The 20603-nt window shown below is 41.4% G+C and overlaps 1 protein-coding gene across 3 annotated transcripts; it reads right to left on the bottom strand.

Annotated features, from left to right (window-relative positions):
• Positions 1-741: 741 nt before the first annotated feature.
• prkacaa (protein kinase, cAMP-dependent, catalytic, alpha, genome duplicate a) lies at positions 742-20173 on the bottom strand. 3 transcript variants are annotated; one of them, XM_030058343.1, is made up of 10 exons: positions 19357-20173; positions 11020-11081; positions 10344-10472; positions 9458-9556; positions 9278-9360; positions 9073-9199; positions 8155-8250; positions 7833-7955; positions 5015-5179; positions 742-3774 (listed from the first exon to the last, which is right to left on the bottom strand). In XM_030058343.1, exons 1-10 carry the CDS (start codon positions 19400-19402, stop codon positions 3649-3651), a joined length of 1056 nt encoding a protein of 351 aa, XP_029914203.1. In that variant the 5' UTR covers positions 19403-20173; the 3' UTR covers positions 742-3648. The 3 variants fall into 3 exon arrangements, with proteins under 3 accessions (XP_029914203.1, XP_029914204.1, XP_029914205.1); XM_030058344.1 differs by lacking the exon at positions 19357-20173 and adding an exon at positions 16680-17148; XM_030058345.1 differs by lacking the exon at positions 19357-20173 and adding an exon at positions 13977-14425.
• Between the last annotated feature and the right edge of the window lie 430 nt (positions 20174-20603).

Here is a 20603-nt window from a genome sequence, read left to right as displayed (position 1 = left end):
GGTAGTGCTGCTGCTTGTCTCAAGGGGGTGAAAAGCCCCACAGATACAGAAACTGAGCAGTAAAGTCAACAGCCAGTAAGAATCCGCTGCTGATGCGAACAATTAAATGTCTTAGGATCCATTCTCACTCATTTGGCTTTACAACATCAAATGCCTCGAGGCTAGTAATCCTATGAAACACGTGGAACCCAAATTAGACGGCATATACAAGTCCCCAGGAATTTTTTGGTGATATAATCACAATTCAGTATGATAATTCCACCCTAAATTCACTATTCAATTTCCAGAGACGATATAAATAAAAATAAGCCATCTACAGTATGATAAGGTCAAATCTTCTAAATTAAATACTAAATGTCATAGTCCCCTTTTCCCCGTTAAGGTGGTATGAAGCCTGCAGAGATATTAATGTTATAACAGTACAAAAGGCAGTGTCCTTGGTTTGTAGTGTACTAAATCAGGGAGAGAATGTAAAATGGGATGCTGGGAGCTGATTGTTAATTGATCCCCTTCGGATAGGAGGTACACAGCATCATTCAACTGCATCTGTCTCCCTCCTGAAATGTGCAGTATAACAGACAGGACTGTGAAGTCAGCATCACCCATTAACTAGACTTCCCTATATATAGTATTGGTGACACAAATAAAATGCATTTTTATTATTTTGTTACATGTGACTTATTTTTTTAATGAGTGAAATTCTGCAAGGTGAAGTGAGAGCTTACATATAACCCAGAGATATTAGTCTTAACAAGTAAAACTTTATTGGAATGATACATTTTGCAAAATATTACTTTATGTATATTTTTTTTAACATACTCATTGTGTTCTAAGGGTATCTGTCAAGTTCTCCAGAGGGTAAGATAGTTAAGACTGTCAAAGGCAGAGATATACAGTATTGTTTCCCAAAAGGTACAATAGACTACACAATCACTGTACCCAGGTCAGGAGGAAAAGATTCATGTTTTGTTTTTGTTTGTTTTTTTTCTGAAAATACAATTAGAAAATATGAACGCAAAATAACATCTCAGATGTAAAAAGTGTAATGTCTGAATAAAGAACAAAACATAAGGCAAACACAGGAGAAGAAAAAAAAAAAAAACAATGAGCACAGAGCAGCTGATAGTGTTAAGCTGACAGAAAAAGGATAGCTCCAAAGAATTTACAGACAGCTGACAAGAGGCTGGGTGTGGGGAAACAAAAAGTAATATGATGGCCTCAGTGTCCTAAGTAGATCAAGTGGGCTTTGCCTTCCGCCCACCAACACTGATTTAGTCGTTTATCAGACCATAAACCAAAAACCAAGGATATTACATGTGCTCTCTTCAAAGCATTACATGATGTCTGAAGTTTCAAATAATGCAAGCATTAGCATAAATCTTTCAAATATGAGATTTGAGGGCGGTGTGTGCTTCAATATTTGCAAAGGACCGTGAAGATGGTCGTTGGTGATCCATTCCGCCGACCAATGTGACGTTCGAACAAACCAAACGATACACAGCAATGAGAGTAAATATGAGCGGGCTGTGGAAACAGAATGGTTTCTCCCACATGCCCCAGGTCCAGGGGATCTCTTGCTGTCAGGTTGTTTTACCACGTGCAAGGAAAAAAAAAAGCTCCTCAGAGAAAAAAATAATTCTAAAAAATACACATCATTTGTTTCAAAAACAGCATTGAAACATCTCCATCAGACAATTCAAGACATTCAAAAGGCATCCTGCAGTTTATGTCAATTACATCGAGAGACTTGCCAAAATAATTACTTAAGCCTATTCAAATCATTTAAACTGGAAAACATTCTCAAAAATAAGCCATGTTACAAGACGTTATGACAAACAGATCGGTGCACATCAAACATGTCACAGGAAAGCATTTAGTGAAATGGACAAAGTCTAGCACCTAGGGCTTATGGTGTTTGGGGGGCAAAAGTGTACATCCTTCATTAAACCAAAACAAAGTGTTCAGTCAACAAACCAGCAATAAGATTTGGTCTGCGATTGTCTTGCATCCACAAAAATAAAACTTGGCAAGGGGGAAAGTCAGGGGACAGCTTTAGCTTCCTTAGTTCAATTAGTTACATAGAAAGCTGAGAAAGAAAAGAAAAATTCCATTCTCGACAGTCCCAAGCATTTGGTTGGACTGCAAGTCTATTTGAAGGCGTTACATGTAAGGGTATATACAAGAGAGGGGGAAAAAACACAATTGTAAAGGTGAGAAGACCTAGTGAAGTGACAATTATTGGCAAACTGTCACCCTACAACTGAATAATGAACAAAGCCCATAAAAACTTGGGGTTTGACGTATTTAACTGGGTCTTGTTCCATCTTCAAAATAGGGCAGCCGAGAGTCACCACGTTATCCACAATCTCCGGTACCTCAATACAAATAAAGCTCAACGTTCTGCCATCTCTCTTTTCAAAGTGATATTGTACAAAAATAACATGCACAATTTGCTGAAATGATTTGCTACTTTTTTGCGTATTAAAATCCACCACCAAGTTACATACAGAAAACTTTGCAATGTTTTCAGGTTGCAAATTTGGCAGAGTTCATACTTGTTTATTTATGAAATCTTAATTTCAGGTTTCACAGCTATGAGACAATGTTGAAAAAGATGGATATTTCACGTTCTCTATCATATATATCAATATACATGTATAAATGTACTATGAATTAAATAAACAATAGTCAGGAGTGTGTGATCACAATGTTAGTTGCTGCCAAATCACAGCTTTTTAACCCACCCTTGAGCACTAAATAACACACAAGCACAGAGATTTGACATAAAAAGGACAAAATGATCACCAAAAGGATTTTAAAACCCTCTAATAAATTCGGCTAAGAGAGAGACAGACTTAAATGTAGAGCTCATGTACACCATTTCTCACAGGTCCCCAAAAAAGTGTAAGACCTAGATGAAGATTAACATGATTAATCATTTTGACTCTGATCAAAGGGGTCACCGCTGCTTCAACTGCAAGCAGTGAGAGCATCATCTACCCAGTAATCATGCCACATTGAGCAGACAAAGGCAGGTGCAGAGTGTCAAGCTTTCCACCAAAATGGGCATGAGGGCTAATGCCACCACAGCCAAAGCTCTGCACCAATGCTTTCGACACGGTTTTGCAACCAGTTGGCGTTATGATAGGCACGTCTGTTGGACTTGGTATTGCTTGGACAGATTCGGGATGGAGAGATGGAGGGGGGAACTAGGGTGACAAGATACAACAATCACTCTTTGAGAAGCTTGTAGAGAGGACCCATTCAAAAAGGGAGCCTAGCAGATTCAGTACCTTAACAGAAAAATCAATGCCTCAACCTGCAAAGACTGAAAACATGCCACTACACCTTCAGAGAGATACAAAACTATCTGAACAGCAACAACCTATGCCCTTTCTCCTTGAGCCCCTGCCACAAACACAAGAGGGATAAATAAAATGAATAGGTAACAGTTGAGAAACAATCAGAAAAGGCAACACTGCTGGTTCTGTTGGATCTTTCTTCGCTTTGCCTACCTCTCCACTGGGGGATGGGGGTTACATTGTTGTCGTCATTAACAATAAGCAAGTTAGCAGTCCACCCTAACCCTTTCCTCACACCCCCTTTTCCTTTCTAAATCCCTGTCTCTTTCCTCTGCTCCCGGTCGATCTAGAACTCAGCAAACTCCTTTGCACATTTCTCTGTGAAGGAGACTCTGATTTCCTCTTCCTCGTAATCGTCAAAGTTGCTTGTGTCGCCAGGGCCTTTGCACTTGGGAATAAAGGGAGCCTCCACCTGAAATACACAGGACAATAAAATCCATTGGTCAATAGCATGTTGTAACAAGTAGAAGTTAAGGTGTGCGGCACAAACTATTTGCTGACATTATAATGATTCCTAGGAGAATAAAAGACATTTGCACAAGATTAAGACTCAATTACCACTGCATATGGAACTTAGGCTGATTAACGTTAAAACAAAATGAATTATACATTTTCACCTTCTCCTGTACATTAAAGGAAAAGTCAACCCTTTGCACACCCTCTGTTAAGACCGATATGCATTAAACCTTGAGGTTTAATGCATTCCAGGAGTTATTTTGCAATGAAGTGTTGGAATTTTCTTTTTTTTTCTTGCATCCACTTTCCCCAAGTCTGCCTCATTTATTTCTACTTCTGTTACTGATTTCCTCAATTTCCTAGGATGACTTTTGACAGGCCCAAAAAACAGAAAGTTAACTTGTTGAATGCATTAGAGGGTTACAAGTGTAGGTGGATACACCAATAGCGATCGTGCAAGAACAAGCAGGAAAGTGAGAGTTTTTGCAGTGTTAAAAAAAGACCTGTGCCCCTTATTCAAAGCATGGCTGCATTTGCATAGTAGACTATCGCTAGAGAAATTAGGGTGTCTGTCTTGTTGAACTATGGTGCAAATCATTAAGTCTAGACAGAGGCTCTTGCCCTTTAATTCCGGGAAATTGATGCTACAACCTTCCGTTTATCATTTGTCTCAAATAGTTGAACAATTTTTTCATCCATCTCTGCTGTAACTGAGTGAAAAAAAGTTTGCCCTGTTATGCACAAGAAGGAAAAAACATAAAATGCAACAACAAACACAGGGACAAAAATGCATTGTGCACTGCCTGTGGCTTTGTCTTTTTTTGTTTGTTTTTGTTTTTAAAACAGAGCCACTGCTTTGGGTTGATTTTTCCTTTAAACCTGACCTTACAAGTTTTTACACATGGTTCTTCGAATAAACCAAACTCAGTGATCTTCACCCAAGTGTGTTTATTCTGTATATTTACTCCATTTTGTTTAGATCAGACCATCCCACAGAGGTCAGTGTTTGTTTAGTTTTAGGGGTGTCTGGGTTTGCTTGGAGCATTCATATACAAACACATACACACCTCACCTTTAAGCCATGTTTATTTTCAACTGTCACATTTCTTCTAGCAAACTGTGATCTGACCTCCCACGTTAAAGGGGGAAGGGGTGGCTACTTTTACACATCGTTGTATGAGGGCTGGCCCTTTTACCTTCCTCTGGTAGATGGCAATCCAGTCAGTTGTGGCGAACCACTTGTGGCCCTTGATATCGTTGACTCCGTTCCTGAGGTTGCCAAAGCGCTTGGTCAGGTCCACCTGCAGCAAATTTCTCAACAGGTCCTTCAGGTCTGAGCTGAAGTGGGAAGGGAAGCGAACCTGCAGACAGCCACAGAAATGTGACAGGGTTGTGGTTTAGCTGTGTGACACAGTGTGTTCTCAAGCCATGCTTTTTGGACTACAGCAAGACAATGTTATTATCTGACAACAAGAGAAGCGCTTGACTGGTTTTAGTGCTATAGCTTTTCACCCATTTTATTAATTTTCCCCCCCAAGTCTAAACAACTTCACAAAAACACTTCCTCCTAGTATGCTGCTCCAGTCGAGTAAGAGGCTCTCACCTACATGTGCAAAGTGAACAAGTGTGCTGATTTATGTGAAGTGACATGTTTTGTCTAAAGTCTACTCTATGTCTTGTATAGTAGCCCTTACACTGAATTTGTAGCCCTGTTCTCCCTTTGCCATGTGCACTGGTATATTCTTGTGTCATTTAAAGATTTACCGATACGTTTTTGGCACCGTCACCAAGACAAACTCCTGTACTATTGCACTTGGTAACTGCAATTGGTGAATAGACTGATTCTGATTCAAACTTGCTCGGCATGAAACTCAGTCGTAAAATCTATTCACTCTGGATTATTTGGGTTGATTCAGTGCGCCTGTTGCTGTCAGCGTGTATGCAGCCACGAAGCAGGTCCAACTTCGAATCATGACAAAGCCAGGAAGCCAACAGTTTTATGAAAGGTAACGTTGGCCTCATCCAATATTCTGATTAAAAAGGGAAACTAACAATAGCCTTCCGGTGCAAAATGTGTTTTCATTCACCGCTGTGGTTGTGGGCAAAAGGTGAAAATAGAGCTAATCAGCAGTATGTGAATTTGAAAATACAAGGCTCTGTCGAGGTGTGGCTCTGCATATGCAGGTTTTGCTGCAATATCTCAAAAAACTATAACAGAAACTGTATGTTTATAAGATGAGCACAGGTAGAACCTAGTCATTCCATCATAAGGTTCAGATAATTTATAATGATTTCCTTCCAAATCTTAGTCTTCAAGTACATCAAGACAACACGGTAATAATAAAATCAGTTGTTATAGTTTTTTCTATTTGAATGAGCCTAGAGAATAATATGGTAAAGTTACATTTCATTAGTATTTTATATGTTTTGTAAACAAAGCCAAAGTTGATATCAGAGCAAAGTAACAAAAGTTACTTTCAAGTTGAATAAAGAATTTTCATGTTATTAACTGATTTCACTTTACAAACTCATTTCATCATTACAAAAAACCTTCTGAATATTTAAATAATCAAATTACAGCATCCGCTTCAGATATGGTACGACCAGTATTCCACTGTTTGTCTGTAATTTGCCCAAAGTTAAGATAATCTCATCATCTGAAGATAATTTTGGAACTTGATTGTCTCTAGTTTGCAGAACTCAGTGTCTGTTTCTTCTTACTGCCTTTCCCCACTGGATGTGACTGCTGTGCTTGTCTGATCTTAGCCTCTATTTCTGCTCGTCTCTGTTCATAGTCTCTCTCCTCTCTGCTGCACTCCTCAGTGTTTGTGCTGCTCTAAACCTGTGACAAAACTGTGATTTAGTATATGAGCTACACATCCCAGTTGAACCAATCTTTGGAGCTTCAGCTCTGCTGCTAGTGATGGTTGAGGGATATTTAACAGCCAGCTGAGTAATTCTGTGTTGCAGTCCGGTTTTGATACATCAATTAAGACAGCAGCTACTGGACAGCTACAGACACCCTGAAATTCATGACTGGACATGAAGTAGAACCATACATACAGAGATGAAATGCTCTTTCTGGACCACAACTTTTTATCTAAATATTAAAACCCCAAATTATTCTTAAAAAAAAAAAAAAAATAAAATAATCAAGTTCTACCACATTTAATCAGGTTGAGTTATTCGCATATCCTTAATCTTTGAGGGTTAAGATTGGGGTTTACTGAGAAATAGTGAGTCTGTGTGTGACTTTTGCATGACTGTGTTTATCAGAGAAAAAGTCTTTTCAAGGAAAGAGAAAGAGCAATTAACCACAGTAAATATGATGTCTTTTCCCTCATGCTGCTGTTACCACGGCGCCATCGGCATCACAAGGAGAAATAATGTCAGTAACTCAGACATCAGACTCCTCACTCCACTGTATGTTTGTGCGAACAAACCTCATAACAGTTTACAAGTCTTGAGAATATTATTTTCAACAAATCATCTGTTATCTGCAGAATCCACTTAATACAGGAGGCAAAAGCTTGATTATTGTGGCAATCTAACCATGACTTTAAATGTTTACACCTTAGCTGCAAATGTTTCACATAACTTCCACAGTCCTTTTGGTGTACACAGAAAAAAATACTACCATCTAAAAAGTACCATAAAAAATACCATCTATGAAACTTTTGCTCATATCTGCAGTAAACCATTGTTTCGAATGTAAATTAATATATATTTTATCTGCAAAAAAGGTAAAACTTTCTGGTCTTGGTGCACAGCCCTGTCTGAGAACTGAGAATAAATGAAATAAATGCATTTTTTAAAATTTATTTTGAAATAGGTTTTAGCTTGCTAACTGAAGCTTGTACATCCATAAATTCACTGAGGAACTGCACAGAATCTTGCTCAATCAAGCCTCTGCTCAGTCTACATCTGAATATCAAAATAAATTCATTAATAACTAAATGAATACATTTGAAGAAAAAACACAGCACCGGTACTAGTAACCTTCCACACACTCACCTTCCCTGATACAATCTTCTCGTAAATCTGAATAGGCTGGTCTGCAAAGAAGGGGGGGTAGCCAGCAGCCATCTCATAAATCAGCACTCCCAGAGCCCACCAGTCCACTGCTTTATTATAACCCTGGGAGACAGAGAGAGGAAATAGAGGGCAGTCAGATATGTCCTTAAACAATTACTCACCAGCATTTGAGTTCAGTTCTACATGTTACATCCAGCTGTGGTAAAACAAACTTATATAAACATGCACATCAAGCCTCGTATGTTGAAACAAGAACTCCTTTTAGTGGTGTTGCAGACGGTATACCAAGATGAACACCTACTTTACTGAGGATGATCTCTGGTGCCAGATACTCTGGGGTCCCACAGAGCGTCCAGGTTCGGCCTTTCACTCTTTTTGCAAATCCAAAATCTGTTACCTATAGCACAGGATCAACATGCTCAGATTAAAGACCACAGACTGTTAAAGTGACAATTCATGTTCTTACTATATAGTGGCATTTGTGACTCCATATGAATGTGATACATACATTTTAAACACCTATGAATGCGGCTGGGCAGTATATCAATATTGTATTAATTTTATGATATAAGACAAGGTATTTCGCCACTATTTTCTCAACTTATTGGGCTGTTCCACCTGTTGTGTTATTACTTGTCTCCACCTGCTTGTCCACATCATGTCCACATTACTAATGATTGTTTATCAAAAATCTGACAGTGTAAATATTCTGTGAGAGCATCAGTAGTCATTACCACAATATTGTCTCAACGTCAGTCAAAATATTGTGATTAGGGCCGCATTAATACCACAGTTATGCGATGCCCACCGCAGTCCTTAGCTCATTACTGTCATAACCACAGTTTTGAAGAGCCAAGTCTATTTGAAATTTTCAAGTGTTGAAATTTTATATCTCTGGAATGGAAGGTAGTAGAGACACAGGTGAAAGACCAATGAGTTCAGAGATCCCAAATAAATAAATAAATAAATAAATAAATAAATAAATAAATAATCAAACAAAACCCAGGCAGACCTTAGTTCTGGGTTGTGAGGAGGTTCGGTGCTGGAGATTTTAATCATTAACTGTGGTGATACTTTGTTTTTTTCTTACCGTGGTGAAAAAAAAAATATCATCACTGTCATTACAGCCCTAATTGTGATATTTGATTTTGTCCATATCACCCAGCCCTATCAATGAACTTTGAATGATAATTGTTGATTGAAAAAACAAATGCCTCACCTGTATGTAGCCTTGCTGGTCAATGAGCAGGTTCTCCGGCTTCAGGTCTCGGTAGATGAGATCCAGCGAGTGAAGGTATTCAAAGGTCAGTACAATCTGGGCTGCGTAGAAGCGGGCGTGTGGTTCACTGCAAGACAGGTCAGCGGGTCAGACCTGGGCCACAATATTTACTGTCAAACAGTGGCACGCTGAGAACATCACTCACCTGAATCTGCCAATTCTCCTTAAGTGTGAGAACATCTCACCGCCTGGAACATACTCCATTATCATATACAGATTAGTGTTGTCCTGCAGAGAGACAAGCAGATGTTCGATGTTACCACTCTGCACATGCATACAAAAGCAAACTGGACTAAGATTTACAGAAAAGCTATTCAATGCATACCTTGAAAGAGTGTTCCAGTCGCACCAAAAAGGGGAAGCTGACGGCTTGCAGGATACGTTTCTCATTCAGAGTGTGTTCTATCTGCTTCAGCTTCACCACCTGAGGGGAAAACAGGACAAAGTGGGGTGTCAAAATGGCCGGACAGAACATTACAGAAGTCAAAGTGAAGGAGGAATACTACTCGATTCACGAACACACTTATGGTGTTTGTATATCCTTGGGCTGTCTGGTGGGCATGTGAACATGAGCACCTCCTTCTCAAAGCAATGTCCCATATTTATGGCATTGCATGATATTAATATGAACTTTTACAATCAAGTGATCCTCATGCTATTCTAGTATTACGGTTTCTCAGTTGGGAAATCAGGAAATGTACTCATAACTCTGGAAAAATCACTGTGCCACAGTCACGCTGTTATTAGCCATGGGGCTGCTTGCTGGTATGGCATCACAGATTAGGGGTAACTGTGACAGTACACAGAGTGACTAATAAGTGCATATTTTCTGGCTTAGAGCTGTTAGTATCCAAATCTAAGGTTTACTTGCACATAAAATTTGATGTAATTATTTTATGTCACTATAAAACAAGTCCAATTTGTGGTTAATTCAGCAGGTCCAGGCTGTATACTTGTGAATATGCCACTGCAAATCATTCTTGGCTCTCTGGTGTCTTGTTTCTGTCATAGAGTTGCTCATACAAATACCAGTGAAGACTGTCTGACTCCTGAGGCTATAAAATAGCATGTGAGTTCTTGAAATTGAGTTAAGAGAGATGTTCGTGTTCAGAAATAGAGGCTGGACTGCACATCCGAGGCATGAAATTCATAACCCGAGCAGTATTCTTCTGTGATGGCCATGTTTGGCTCACTCCTCAGAGTAGTAGTACCTTTTGTTTGTCAAGTATTTTCATGGCAAAATGCTGGCCCGTTTCTTTGTGCTTGACGAGCATGACTCGACCGAATGAACCTGTGCCTAAGGTCTTCAGACGGTCAAAGTGGTCCAATGCCGCAGTTTGCTGGAAGAGAAAAGAGCATGTTGACCAGCAGTTTATGGTTTACCTTAGGTACTGCTGCTTCAACTAAAACTTAAATATCATGTAAAAAAGGATATGCACTAAAGAAACATGAATTATACTATACTGAACAAAATATAAACTTAACAGTTTTGGTTCCATGTTTCACATCCCTCATCATTTTTCCACAAAACTTCCTGTGCACAAACTTGTTTACATGCCTGTTAAGAGAGCACTTTTTCCCCACCACAAATTGTTCTCAGACCAATGATTTTCTTACATGAACAGTAACTAACTAAACTGTGTCATTTTATATTTGTATTTTTTGTTAAGTATAATTGTCATTAGCTCATGGATTCTACTTGAGAAACGCACTATAACCACAGAAAAGGTTCCACATTAGTCCAGCAGAGGGCACACTGCCACTGTCCAATAAAAAATAAACACTGGCAGGACTGCTTGTGCAAGTCTGCCTTTAAGAATGAGCAAGGATGTGAAACCAGAAGTGAGTCTCTCCCTTTCCTTTTCTCTCCCTCTGTCACTCTCTCACCTGTGCTGGATTCTCCCATTTCTTGAGAAAATCTTCTTTGGCTTTGGCAAGAAATTCCTTCACTGTAATGAGAGAGGAAATGCAAATTCAAGATACTGAGTTCATCCATTTCACACTGATGACTACCAACTATGATGTGTTGAGACATTTTCTGCCAGGTCACCTCAGCCAATCCCCAAGACACAGTTCATATTCTACAATGTGGAGGAATTGACATGATCTTCCAATGACTGAGTGTAGCACAAATTATGAAGAAATATTAATATGTAGCAATGGCCTATAATAACTTCACCGAGCGCAAGTAACTACATCTATTCCAACCATGACAGCACAAGATGAATCAACACTGGATAATTTTATTACATGAATGTTGAAAGTGAAAACAACTGAAAACACAACAATACTGCTTTTCAGCAATACCTTAGCTGGGGTGATCCTGAGGTTTACCTAAAGGCTGATATTGCCCTGTTTCATAATGAGGCTAGGGTGGGTCTGCGCAGCCTCAAGATGTCGTTTTCATTCATTTGCATTTACTTGGATCTCAAGTTCAAGCACGACCAATGCATAACCCTCCAGGAAATTTTACATACCCGGTAGCAAGAAGCAACTGGTCTAAAATATAATGCCTTTCTTTTCAAAATTACAGAAAACATATGTAAATATGTTAAAATTAATGTAGAATGCCTCAGAAACAACACTCCATATCAAAGTCCACCACTCATCCAAAAGTGATAGCACTGTTTGCTGCAGCCCTGTGGCGCAACCTAGCACTGCCTACAGAATGCAAAGACCTTTTTTTTTAAAAAAAATGTGATATAAGGATCAAATGGACTCAAATAGCCTTGTATACTACAACACTGAACGTTGTCTACTGCGATAATGGATGTTTGCGTTCGCATATCACACTCAATTTGCCCTACAGTAACATGTGCTAGAGGCAACACTGGCACACACACAACATGACAGTGGAAAGAGGCACTTGTGAAGTATGGCATAAAAGAGTTTGGGCATGTAGTGCCTTGATTCTAAATTTATTAATTGATTTCTTGATGTAAGCAACAAAACTGAATTGAGTGACTGCTGATTGTCTGTTTTGCATGTATATTTGCTTTATATACAGTTTCTGACCAGCTGCTGCTTGCTGCACAGTATGTGGTCAACACTTCATCCAAGTTTCTTCTCAGACTCAAGATGGAAGTGAATGTACATGAAGTGTAGTGACATTGAGGCCTTTTAGGCCAGGCCCGAGTGACTCTGCTCCAGTGGTGATCTAGCATACCCTGCTCTACAGTCAGGCTTCTTCCTCTTTCAAACAAAAATTATCTGTGGGCTAAAAGTCCAGTTAACATAGGGCTACAAAGTTTCTAGGGCACAGCTAGTCCTCCGCTGTGGGAGCTACTGACTTGGCATTTACAGTAACAAACACATACATGCTTAGGGAGACCGACTGACATGTGTGCCTGTGGATAGATCATTAAGAGCTTGGCACACACAGCGTCAAATGCAGAAGTTCAGTTTTCTTGCCCTTATCTTTATGGGGTTAATCACAGTGCTCTGTGGGAACACGCAGATAATCAGTCCTTCCTCATTCCTCTATCTGTGTGCTTGTGTTAAGGACACTGCCTTCCCACTGCTATTTCCACTGTTAGCCTGGAATACAAGATGGTGGAGGATGGTATAAACATAAAACTACTCAACTGGCTAGTCAGTATGAGTTTCAACTGCTGACCAGCTGGTAGTTTATTATGGTGTTAAAAACAGGATGTTAATGAAAGAATACAGCTCTGAGCATGAAAAGTTGTTCAAGGGGAAATGTGAACAATGAATTCAATTAAGTCTATTAAGAATTTAAAATGGCTGTGTGCCTGAAATCAGGCATGGTGCCTAAGAACTTTAAACCCTGGCTAAAAATACTACCACAGTGAACATCACGCAAGATCATCATAAATCTCATGCTTTCTGTTTTAAGAGCAGAGATCTACATTGTATGCTTCTCCTCTTTCTACAAGAGATTTTATTATTGCAGGGCCAAAATCAAAACAGAAATTATTAATAATTGAGCAAATGATTTATCACAAATTTGCAAGACTTAATAGTACTGAAGTCACCAGTGAAATATTCAAAAACTGTGGGAACATAAATCATGTTAAGCCCCTCATGATAATGTGGGATGTGTATCTACCCAGGTCATCAATGCAATCATGCAATACAATAGCCTGAGGACCATTTTAAATTAAACCAGCCAACTGTCAATAGTGAAAGCAAAGCACGGAGCAATTTTTTCTCCACCTTCTTGATATGGACTTTCACAGTGCCAACTACACTAAACAGAAAACTGACAAATGTTTAAAGAAACTTAAAAAGTTCAATTAACAAATATCTGCAATCAAGATCAATTATAATCAAACTAACTTCAGTGTGTTTTTCTCACAGATACACACATAGACATAGACATAGACACACACAGACACACACAGACACACACACTCACGTAAATAAAACTAAACAAAAGCTTAATAGCTAATGCGGTTTCCTGCAAAATCTCTGGAGACTAACAGCTCCAACAATAGGATGGGAGAAAGCCAGCAGGAATGCCAAAGACCAAAGTTCACATAAACAGGCCAAGAACACGGTTGCTCTCATAGCGAGCAATGGAAGCAGGCCGATCACCAGGGAGAAAACATTTCCCGTGAATGTTGCTCAATTCAATTCCTACTTCCAAGCAGAGCTACAAATTCAACTACTCCTGTCATAACTTAAGAGCTGTTCGGAGAAAAGAGCATGAGTGCTGCCGCAAACTTAGCTTGGGGCTCCATGACTAAATCAACAGATGTCTCTACGGAATTCTCTCTTTTTTATCTGATTTTGGAGGCTTTGCTGCCATGACTACCACCACGGTGGGAGGTGATCAGCTATAACTCGACACCCAGTCTGTCCAGTACCCACACACTCCTTACCATCTGGGATGGCTATGAGCACCTCTGCTGCTACAGTCTCTGCTGAGCGCGATCCTGATTCACTAGAGCGCGAGGATGACTCCCTCTTCCCTGCATGCCTCCTGGAGCTCTTCCTGTCACACATCAGCCCAGCTAAGTCTCCCCTCTTCGTCTTCCTTGTCCTCTTCCTCACATCCACTGACTCATGACCTAATCCCCCTCTCTGAGAGCACCCTGGTCAGATCCGCAGCCTCGCTCATCCACAGAAAACAGTCAAGTCTCCTTGCTAGCAGGGTGTCTTCAGTCCGTCAGGTGATTGTCACTCTGCAGGGCCATCAAGCTCAGAAAGCAACATCCACCTCCAGTGTATAGTCACATACAGTGCCCACAACGGCACTGCTCCTGTTACACTCACACAGATCAATTGGACCCTCACTTGGTTAGTATCAATATTTATTCTGCACACAGAGTACTCTCTGCTGTTCCTGTCAAAACACATACACACACACACACACACACACACACACACACACACACACACACACACACACACACACACACACACACACACACACACACGCACACACGCACACACGCACACACGCACACACGCACACACGCACACACGCACACAAACACACACACACGACTATATATTGATCTAAACAGGGGCATGGTCACCAGGGGGGAGGGGCGTCACCAAAACACTAGATGTTAAATTTATCCAACCCCGGGAGGAAGTCGTATGAAAAACTAGGCCTAAGTCAAGACTCTTGAGATCAACTGGAGGCATCTAGATGCTACCAAAACTTTCTGTAATTAGCAGAACCAATCAGATGTCCCAGCTGTGATGAAACTCTTTCTGAGTTGAACTGGGTATTTTTCAAAGATAAAAGTGGCTGTCTCGGGAGACACCAGAGAAGCACAGACACACAAACCACAGAGAAACTTTTGCTCCCTGCCCAAATGCACCCGAGTGTCTCTGCTGTGCCAGCACTGCATCGATCCTCCAAAAAAAAAAAAAAAAAAAAAAAAAAAAAAAATCAATCCTATATCTCTCCCCTGGGCCTCTGACGCAGGAACGGATGGGTTATATTGGGGAGCTATGACCGACATTTAACTGTGAAGCGCGCCAATCCAGATCCCAGTCCACATTAGGCATCATTCACACAGCACACAACTGCACGCTATGCATTTGAAAGCACATTCAGAGGGCAAACAGAGCCACATGTATGCAGGGAATGTGTTTGTGTGTGTTTAAAAGTGGAAGATTAATTATACCAACCAGCTCCCTTGGTAAAGTTTTTTTTTTTTTTTTTTTGATGACTGGAGAGTTAGTTGTTAGTAATCAGCCATCAGTGAGAATTTTGTCTATATCCTATATCCTGTAAGACCTTAACTGACTGATACAAACTAACCAGTTCAACTAAACAGATATATTGTCAAATAGTCTTAACAGACCAGCAAACACTGAGGATGCATACTACCACCACTGCATGTTGATGTGAGAATCCAATGATAGCTACTACTTAAAACCACTATCCCATCCCAGGGCCTGAACTCCATCCTCAATTCTCTGCTGCTTGCTGCTGTATTTTGCATCTCAGGACCTTTCTCTGCCAGTGTGTCAGCACAACTTGCCAGTTCAGCATTCTAACGTTATCAGAGGTGGCTGATGGGTATTTCAACAGTAAGGTCCACTGGTGATCAGTGTATGTTGATAACAAAGCCCCTTTAACTGTAGACAGGAAGTGCTGAGCGATACAAACACAAACCTGTCCCTGTTATACAAGGCAGCTGTGTGCGGAGCAGGACATGAACCACATAGATATTTATAGACCGGACCCAAGTTGCACTTTGACAGAGTGGCACTTCATTATATGGCCCAATTAAAGGAATCTGATATAAATATCCCTTATGCCATAATCCAAGGTGAGCTATGTCTTGGTCAAATATTTAAGGAATGTGTTAAGTGCAAGTAAGTTTTTCAAGTTATCAAGCAGGCACACATTTTGATCAATCGACAAGTGAGCTAGACTGAGGAAAATAAGGCAAGAGGTTTGCTGACCAAACAGTGAAGTATGTTGTGTGCTGGGGATAGGTTTGATATTACAGATTAATGCTGACGGAGTCATGTTTGGGGCTTGGCGCCTGACACACACTTCCACGGTGACTGACAAATGCCTTCCGTGGAACTTTGGTGTAACTACAAAACAATAGGCAACAGATCAGAGACAAACACCAGGATGAAAAAGAATGATATGTGTGTGTGTGAGTGAGCGTGCACGTGTGCATGAGTCTGCTTGTGTGTGTGTGTGTGTGTGTGTGTGTGTGTGTGTGTAAGAGAGAGAGACAGAGTGTTTGGGAGCACTGCTCACGCAAATACACACATGCGAGTGCTGCTGGCCATGCACATCAGTACAGCCAAATGCTGCCAAGATGAAAGATCCTTCCACCAAACCAAGATCTGTCTTTAGTGAAAAGTTCAAACATGCACACACACACACACACACACACACAACTAATTCATAATACAAATTTAGTGACATACAATAACAAGGAAAAAAATAATAATAGCTTGACTGTTAAACGTATCTAAGTACCAAAACACCCCTGCCTTAAGCTCAGTCTGCGACTGGCCAGGCTGATGGGTCTCTGCATGGACCAGGGCTCCACCCCTGACCCCTGCTCGTGTCCAGATCTAGCTCCAGACTGAAAACTCACTCCGGCAGCAGGCCTCTAGCTCCTCCTGTGGTTGGTAATGTCTGCCTTCTCCACTGCCTGTGTCTCCCAGACAGGGCCCTGCTCGTTGAAACAGCCTCCCTGCCAGCCTGTGCAGGACAGACATCATATGAGGCTGGAGGCAGGCAGGCAGGCTGACAGGCGACTTCCAACACTGCGGTGAGTCCAGGGAACTTCTAACCAATAGGAAATCCAGAGTATGGAGGTAAACACTGAATCTTAGAGGCCAAGACTTGGAGCTATCCTGGGCAGCTGTGCTGAATTTACAGTGCAGTGGAGACGAACACCAACTATGCAGAGCTGAGGCTGGGCTGGACCTTCCCTGCTCCTCCGTTTCCTGCTGCAGCTCACACTGTCCGTCCGCCCTGCTTCTTCCTGTGGGCCTGGACTCAGCTCTCCATACTACTGAGGCAGCTCTCTGCGTTCTTCCCCAAGAACAGAAGAGAGGGTCCCTATACAAATCAATGCTAAGCCTCAGTTTCCCCTAAGAAACAAAGCGAGCTGCCATGTTGTCCTCTCCAGCTGCACTGTGGAAAATATTGCTCCCGGGTGTGGGCCTCTGGACCCCTGGCCTGCACCTGTCTCTGGGGATCAGGGCGGGCCCACAGCGATCAGGCTGATAAGGATGTGAAGCATGGCATGTGAACAAACCTCAAACGAGGAGGACCTCCTCTGTCCCTGCTTATGGCCTACTAAACCCCACGCCTCCCCCCAAATTTCCATTAATGCCACAGCAATTAAAAAACAAAGCACTACACTGTCACAACTGAGAGCCGCAGGCCTTATTACAGTGGGTCCCAGCCAGGGGTTAACACTACAGACAGGCTGGAGGCCACTCTTCACACCCACACTCAACCAGCAACAAGGAGCTGAGGCTCATTTCACAGATACCTGCTCAGACCTAGCACACTTGAGCGTTATTGTGTGTTATGCATGCAAACATAACACTGTGTCCTCCCAACTCTGTCTTAGTTAGGCCCTGTGATTCCCCACTTGGAGAAAGCAGACAGATGACTGTTCGGATTGAGCAAACAAAGGGTTTCTTGAAAAACAGCAGGAAAGATTATCTTCTTTAGTAGACTAATTCATCTTAGAAGTATATATTTTGTATTGGAAATGAAGTACCGGGATGACTACTTTCTTTTCAATATTTGGTACTACAGAGTAGCATTCAGGATACTTTTCTTGATGTTGAAAATTCCAGCTAGATTACTTGATTACATGAAGAAACTAAAATAATAATAATAAAAAAAAATCTAGATATGCTATTTACTTATGAAAATACCCCCCTTCTGTTATCAAAATGTGATAATGATAAATATTTACAATGTGAAAATGACAAACAACTTCAAAGTGAGGGGTAGAGAGAGAGAGAGTGAGAGAGAGAGGGGGAGAGAGAGAGAAAGAAAGAGAGCTAGAGAGAGAGATAGAGAGCTAGAGAGAGAGAGAGAGAGAGAGAGAGAGAGAGAGAGAGAGGGGAGGGGGCAGGGTAGCAGCAGAACAATAACAACAACAACAACAACCACCAAAAAAGTTGCAGGAAGCAGCAGCCCAGAACAACATTAGAGAAAGCTGGTCTGAGCATCTCTTTCTTGCACTCTAACACACACACACACACACACACACACACACACACGCACGCACGCACACAAACACACACACACACACATATACACAGTGACATACAAGTGCTCTTGTTCTAAATGTTGCCCATCACATGATGCTCAAGAGACTCCTTGACTTCAAGGTTCTGCCTGGAGAGGATCACACTGCATGCATCATATGACCCCGCCCTAGTGGCTTATTCCTACTCTGGATAACAACCAACTCCCCTCTCCTCACTAACTGTCAGACACTGGCTGTGGGACTTGAGATTCAGGACCACGTTACAATTAAGATTTCCCCTGAGCACCACATCACTTATATAAACTTCCTGCTAAAAATACTGAGCACCAATCTTTGGTGAAGGGCAACAGATCAAACATCCAATATTTGTAAACACAGCCATTTTCTTTAAATACACGACTACTTTGTCACAAACTTATTTGGCTGCCAAAAAGTGGACACTGTAAGAAGTTATTTCACACCAAAAAAAAAAAAAAAAAAAAGTTATTAGATGTGTAACTTCATCGCAGCTTGCCAAAACATTGTGAGAGGAGAAATAAACGAGCTAAAACACAGTAGCCAGACAGAAACCTGTGGTTGTTATGAGGCTATGTGTCATCATCACTGGTACCTCTGAAAATATCCTGGGGCATTTCATCACGAGCTAACCCACAGAATCAGTTGAGAGTCTGCATAATATTCTCAGCTGGATGTGATGAATAGGGCATCGCAGTAATTGAGTTTGGATGAAGTTTTTACACCACTGTGTTGAACTTGAATGACAAGTGTGTGCTTCAAGAGGGCTTGCCCACCCTAGAGTTGCGTTACATTCTACATAATCACCCTCTCCTGGCAGTCTATAACAGAAAATAAAGCTTTTGCATGTGTTTTTACAGGGGGTCAGTGTAGAGAGTCTTTGGGCCTGTACATCACACAAGGCGTACACTTTACACCTCGCTAGCGTTATGGGCGACAGGAAATGACTGTTACCGCCTGTTAATACACTCAGACGATACATGTTAGATATAGCTCCAGGTAAAAGTAAGTTACTCACCGCTCTCCATCTCGTTGCCTTTCTTGGCGGTGGGCGTGTTGCCCATGATTGCAGGCTGATGGTGGAGACCCTCGGCTCGGACTGAGTTTTCCTTTGCGAACCTTTAAATGCAGCTAACTGCTAACGTTGTCGCTGGGCTGAATGATGCTGAGAGCTAGCTACTAGCTAACAGCTATCATTATTGACTGACTGGTGTAAATATGCAAGCAACCTCCACTGCTTTCCCTTACGGAGTTTGAATAACTCCAGTCAAACGAATGTGTCGAAGTCTGCAGCTAACTAACGTTACAGGTTAGCAGGGCTAGCAAGCTAATTCTTAGCAAACCTTGGATAGATAGCGTTAGCCAGATAATTGTAGCTAGCTAGCTAGCTTGTCAATTTCCCAAATGAGCGCTGGTAAATCAAGATGTCACTCGATTTTCCTTTATTCCTGCGGTGGTTTGCTTGTTCCCAAATCCGGTCCAAAACATCAGATGGGACGTCGAAACCTGTTCTCTGCGCCTGAGTAACAAACGTTAGCAAGCTGGCTGTCAGTCGTACCCTGGCCTGTGCCACAACTTGGCTAGCTTAGCCAGGTGCTGTGTCTGTGCAGTCAGGCCGTTTCAATTGAGATATGGACAACAAATCAGGAACCTAACAGTTTCTGCTGCTGTTGATTATTTCAAATGAATATCATTCCATTTGTCTCTATTCCAAGCGCCAAGTCCAGTGGTTTCTTGAGAGCAACCATGTAGTCTTCGATCCCTAAGATCAACAGCCCCCCTCCATTAATCTTTAGACCACAGCGAGTAACTCCAGCCATCCAACCACCGGGTCCCGCCCCTGGCTGCCTGTGATTGGCCAATACTTTGATGACAGTTATCACAAGACAACTGTTGATTGGACATGCATCAATACAGCCAATCACTGTGATGTGACTGGTCTGTCAAACGGCTTCGTCCCGCCTCCCAGACTAGCTACTAGTCTTATACACCCATTACCATAACTGTCATTTTTCCTTCGCTTTATTTTATCAACCGCTTGCATTTATCAGTATATGGATTGTAGTACACGGCACAAATCAAAACGCTAAGTCTTTAAGCAAAGCGTTACTTTCAGAGAAGCAATTTCCAATGTCAGTGCTGTAGCCTTGCCACCCCTTCTACCCGACCGATTGGTGATTGGGTGTGACGTTAAGACAAGCTATTTTTAGCAAAAATGCCAAACTGTAAGGGGCTACTCATACAATGCCGCCAGAGATTTGTTTT

This window comes from Myripristis murdjan, chromosome 8 (assembly GCF_902150065.1).
Source record: "Myripristis murdjan chromosome 8, fMyrMur1.1, whole genome shotgun sequence".
NCBI classification, from domain to species: Eukaryota; Metazoa; Chordata; class Actinopteri; order Holocentriformes; family Holocentridae; genus Myripristis; species Myripristis murdjan.
This window is presented reverse-complemented; position numbering and strand designations above follow the sequence as displayed.

Bases quoted from the DNA above. Each gene is read 5' to 3' on its own strand.
- prkacaa (XM_030058344.1), bottom strand. From the start codon at position 16,806: ATGATGTCTGTCCTGCACAGGCTGGCAGGGAGGCTGTTTCAACGAGCA. The intron at 9,361-9,457 runs GTATGCATTGAA...GTCTCTCTGCAG, and splicing joins GACTGGAACACTCTTTCAAG to GACAACACTAATCTGTATAT. The intron at 9,200-9,277 runs GTGAGTGATGTT...CCTGTCTTGCAG, and splicing joins AGGAGAATTGGCAGATTCAG to TGAACCACACGCCCGCTTCT.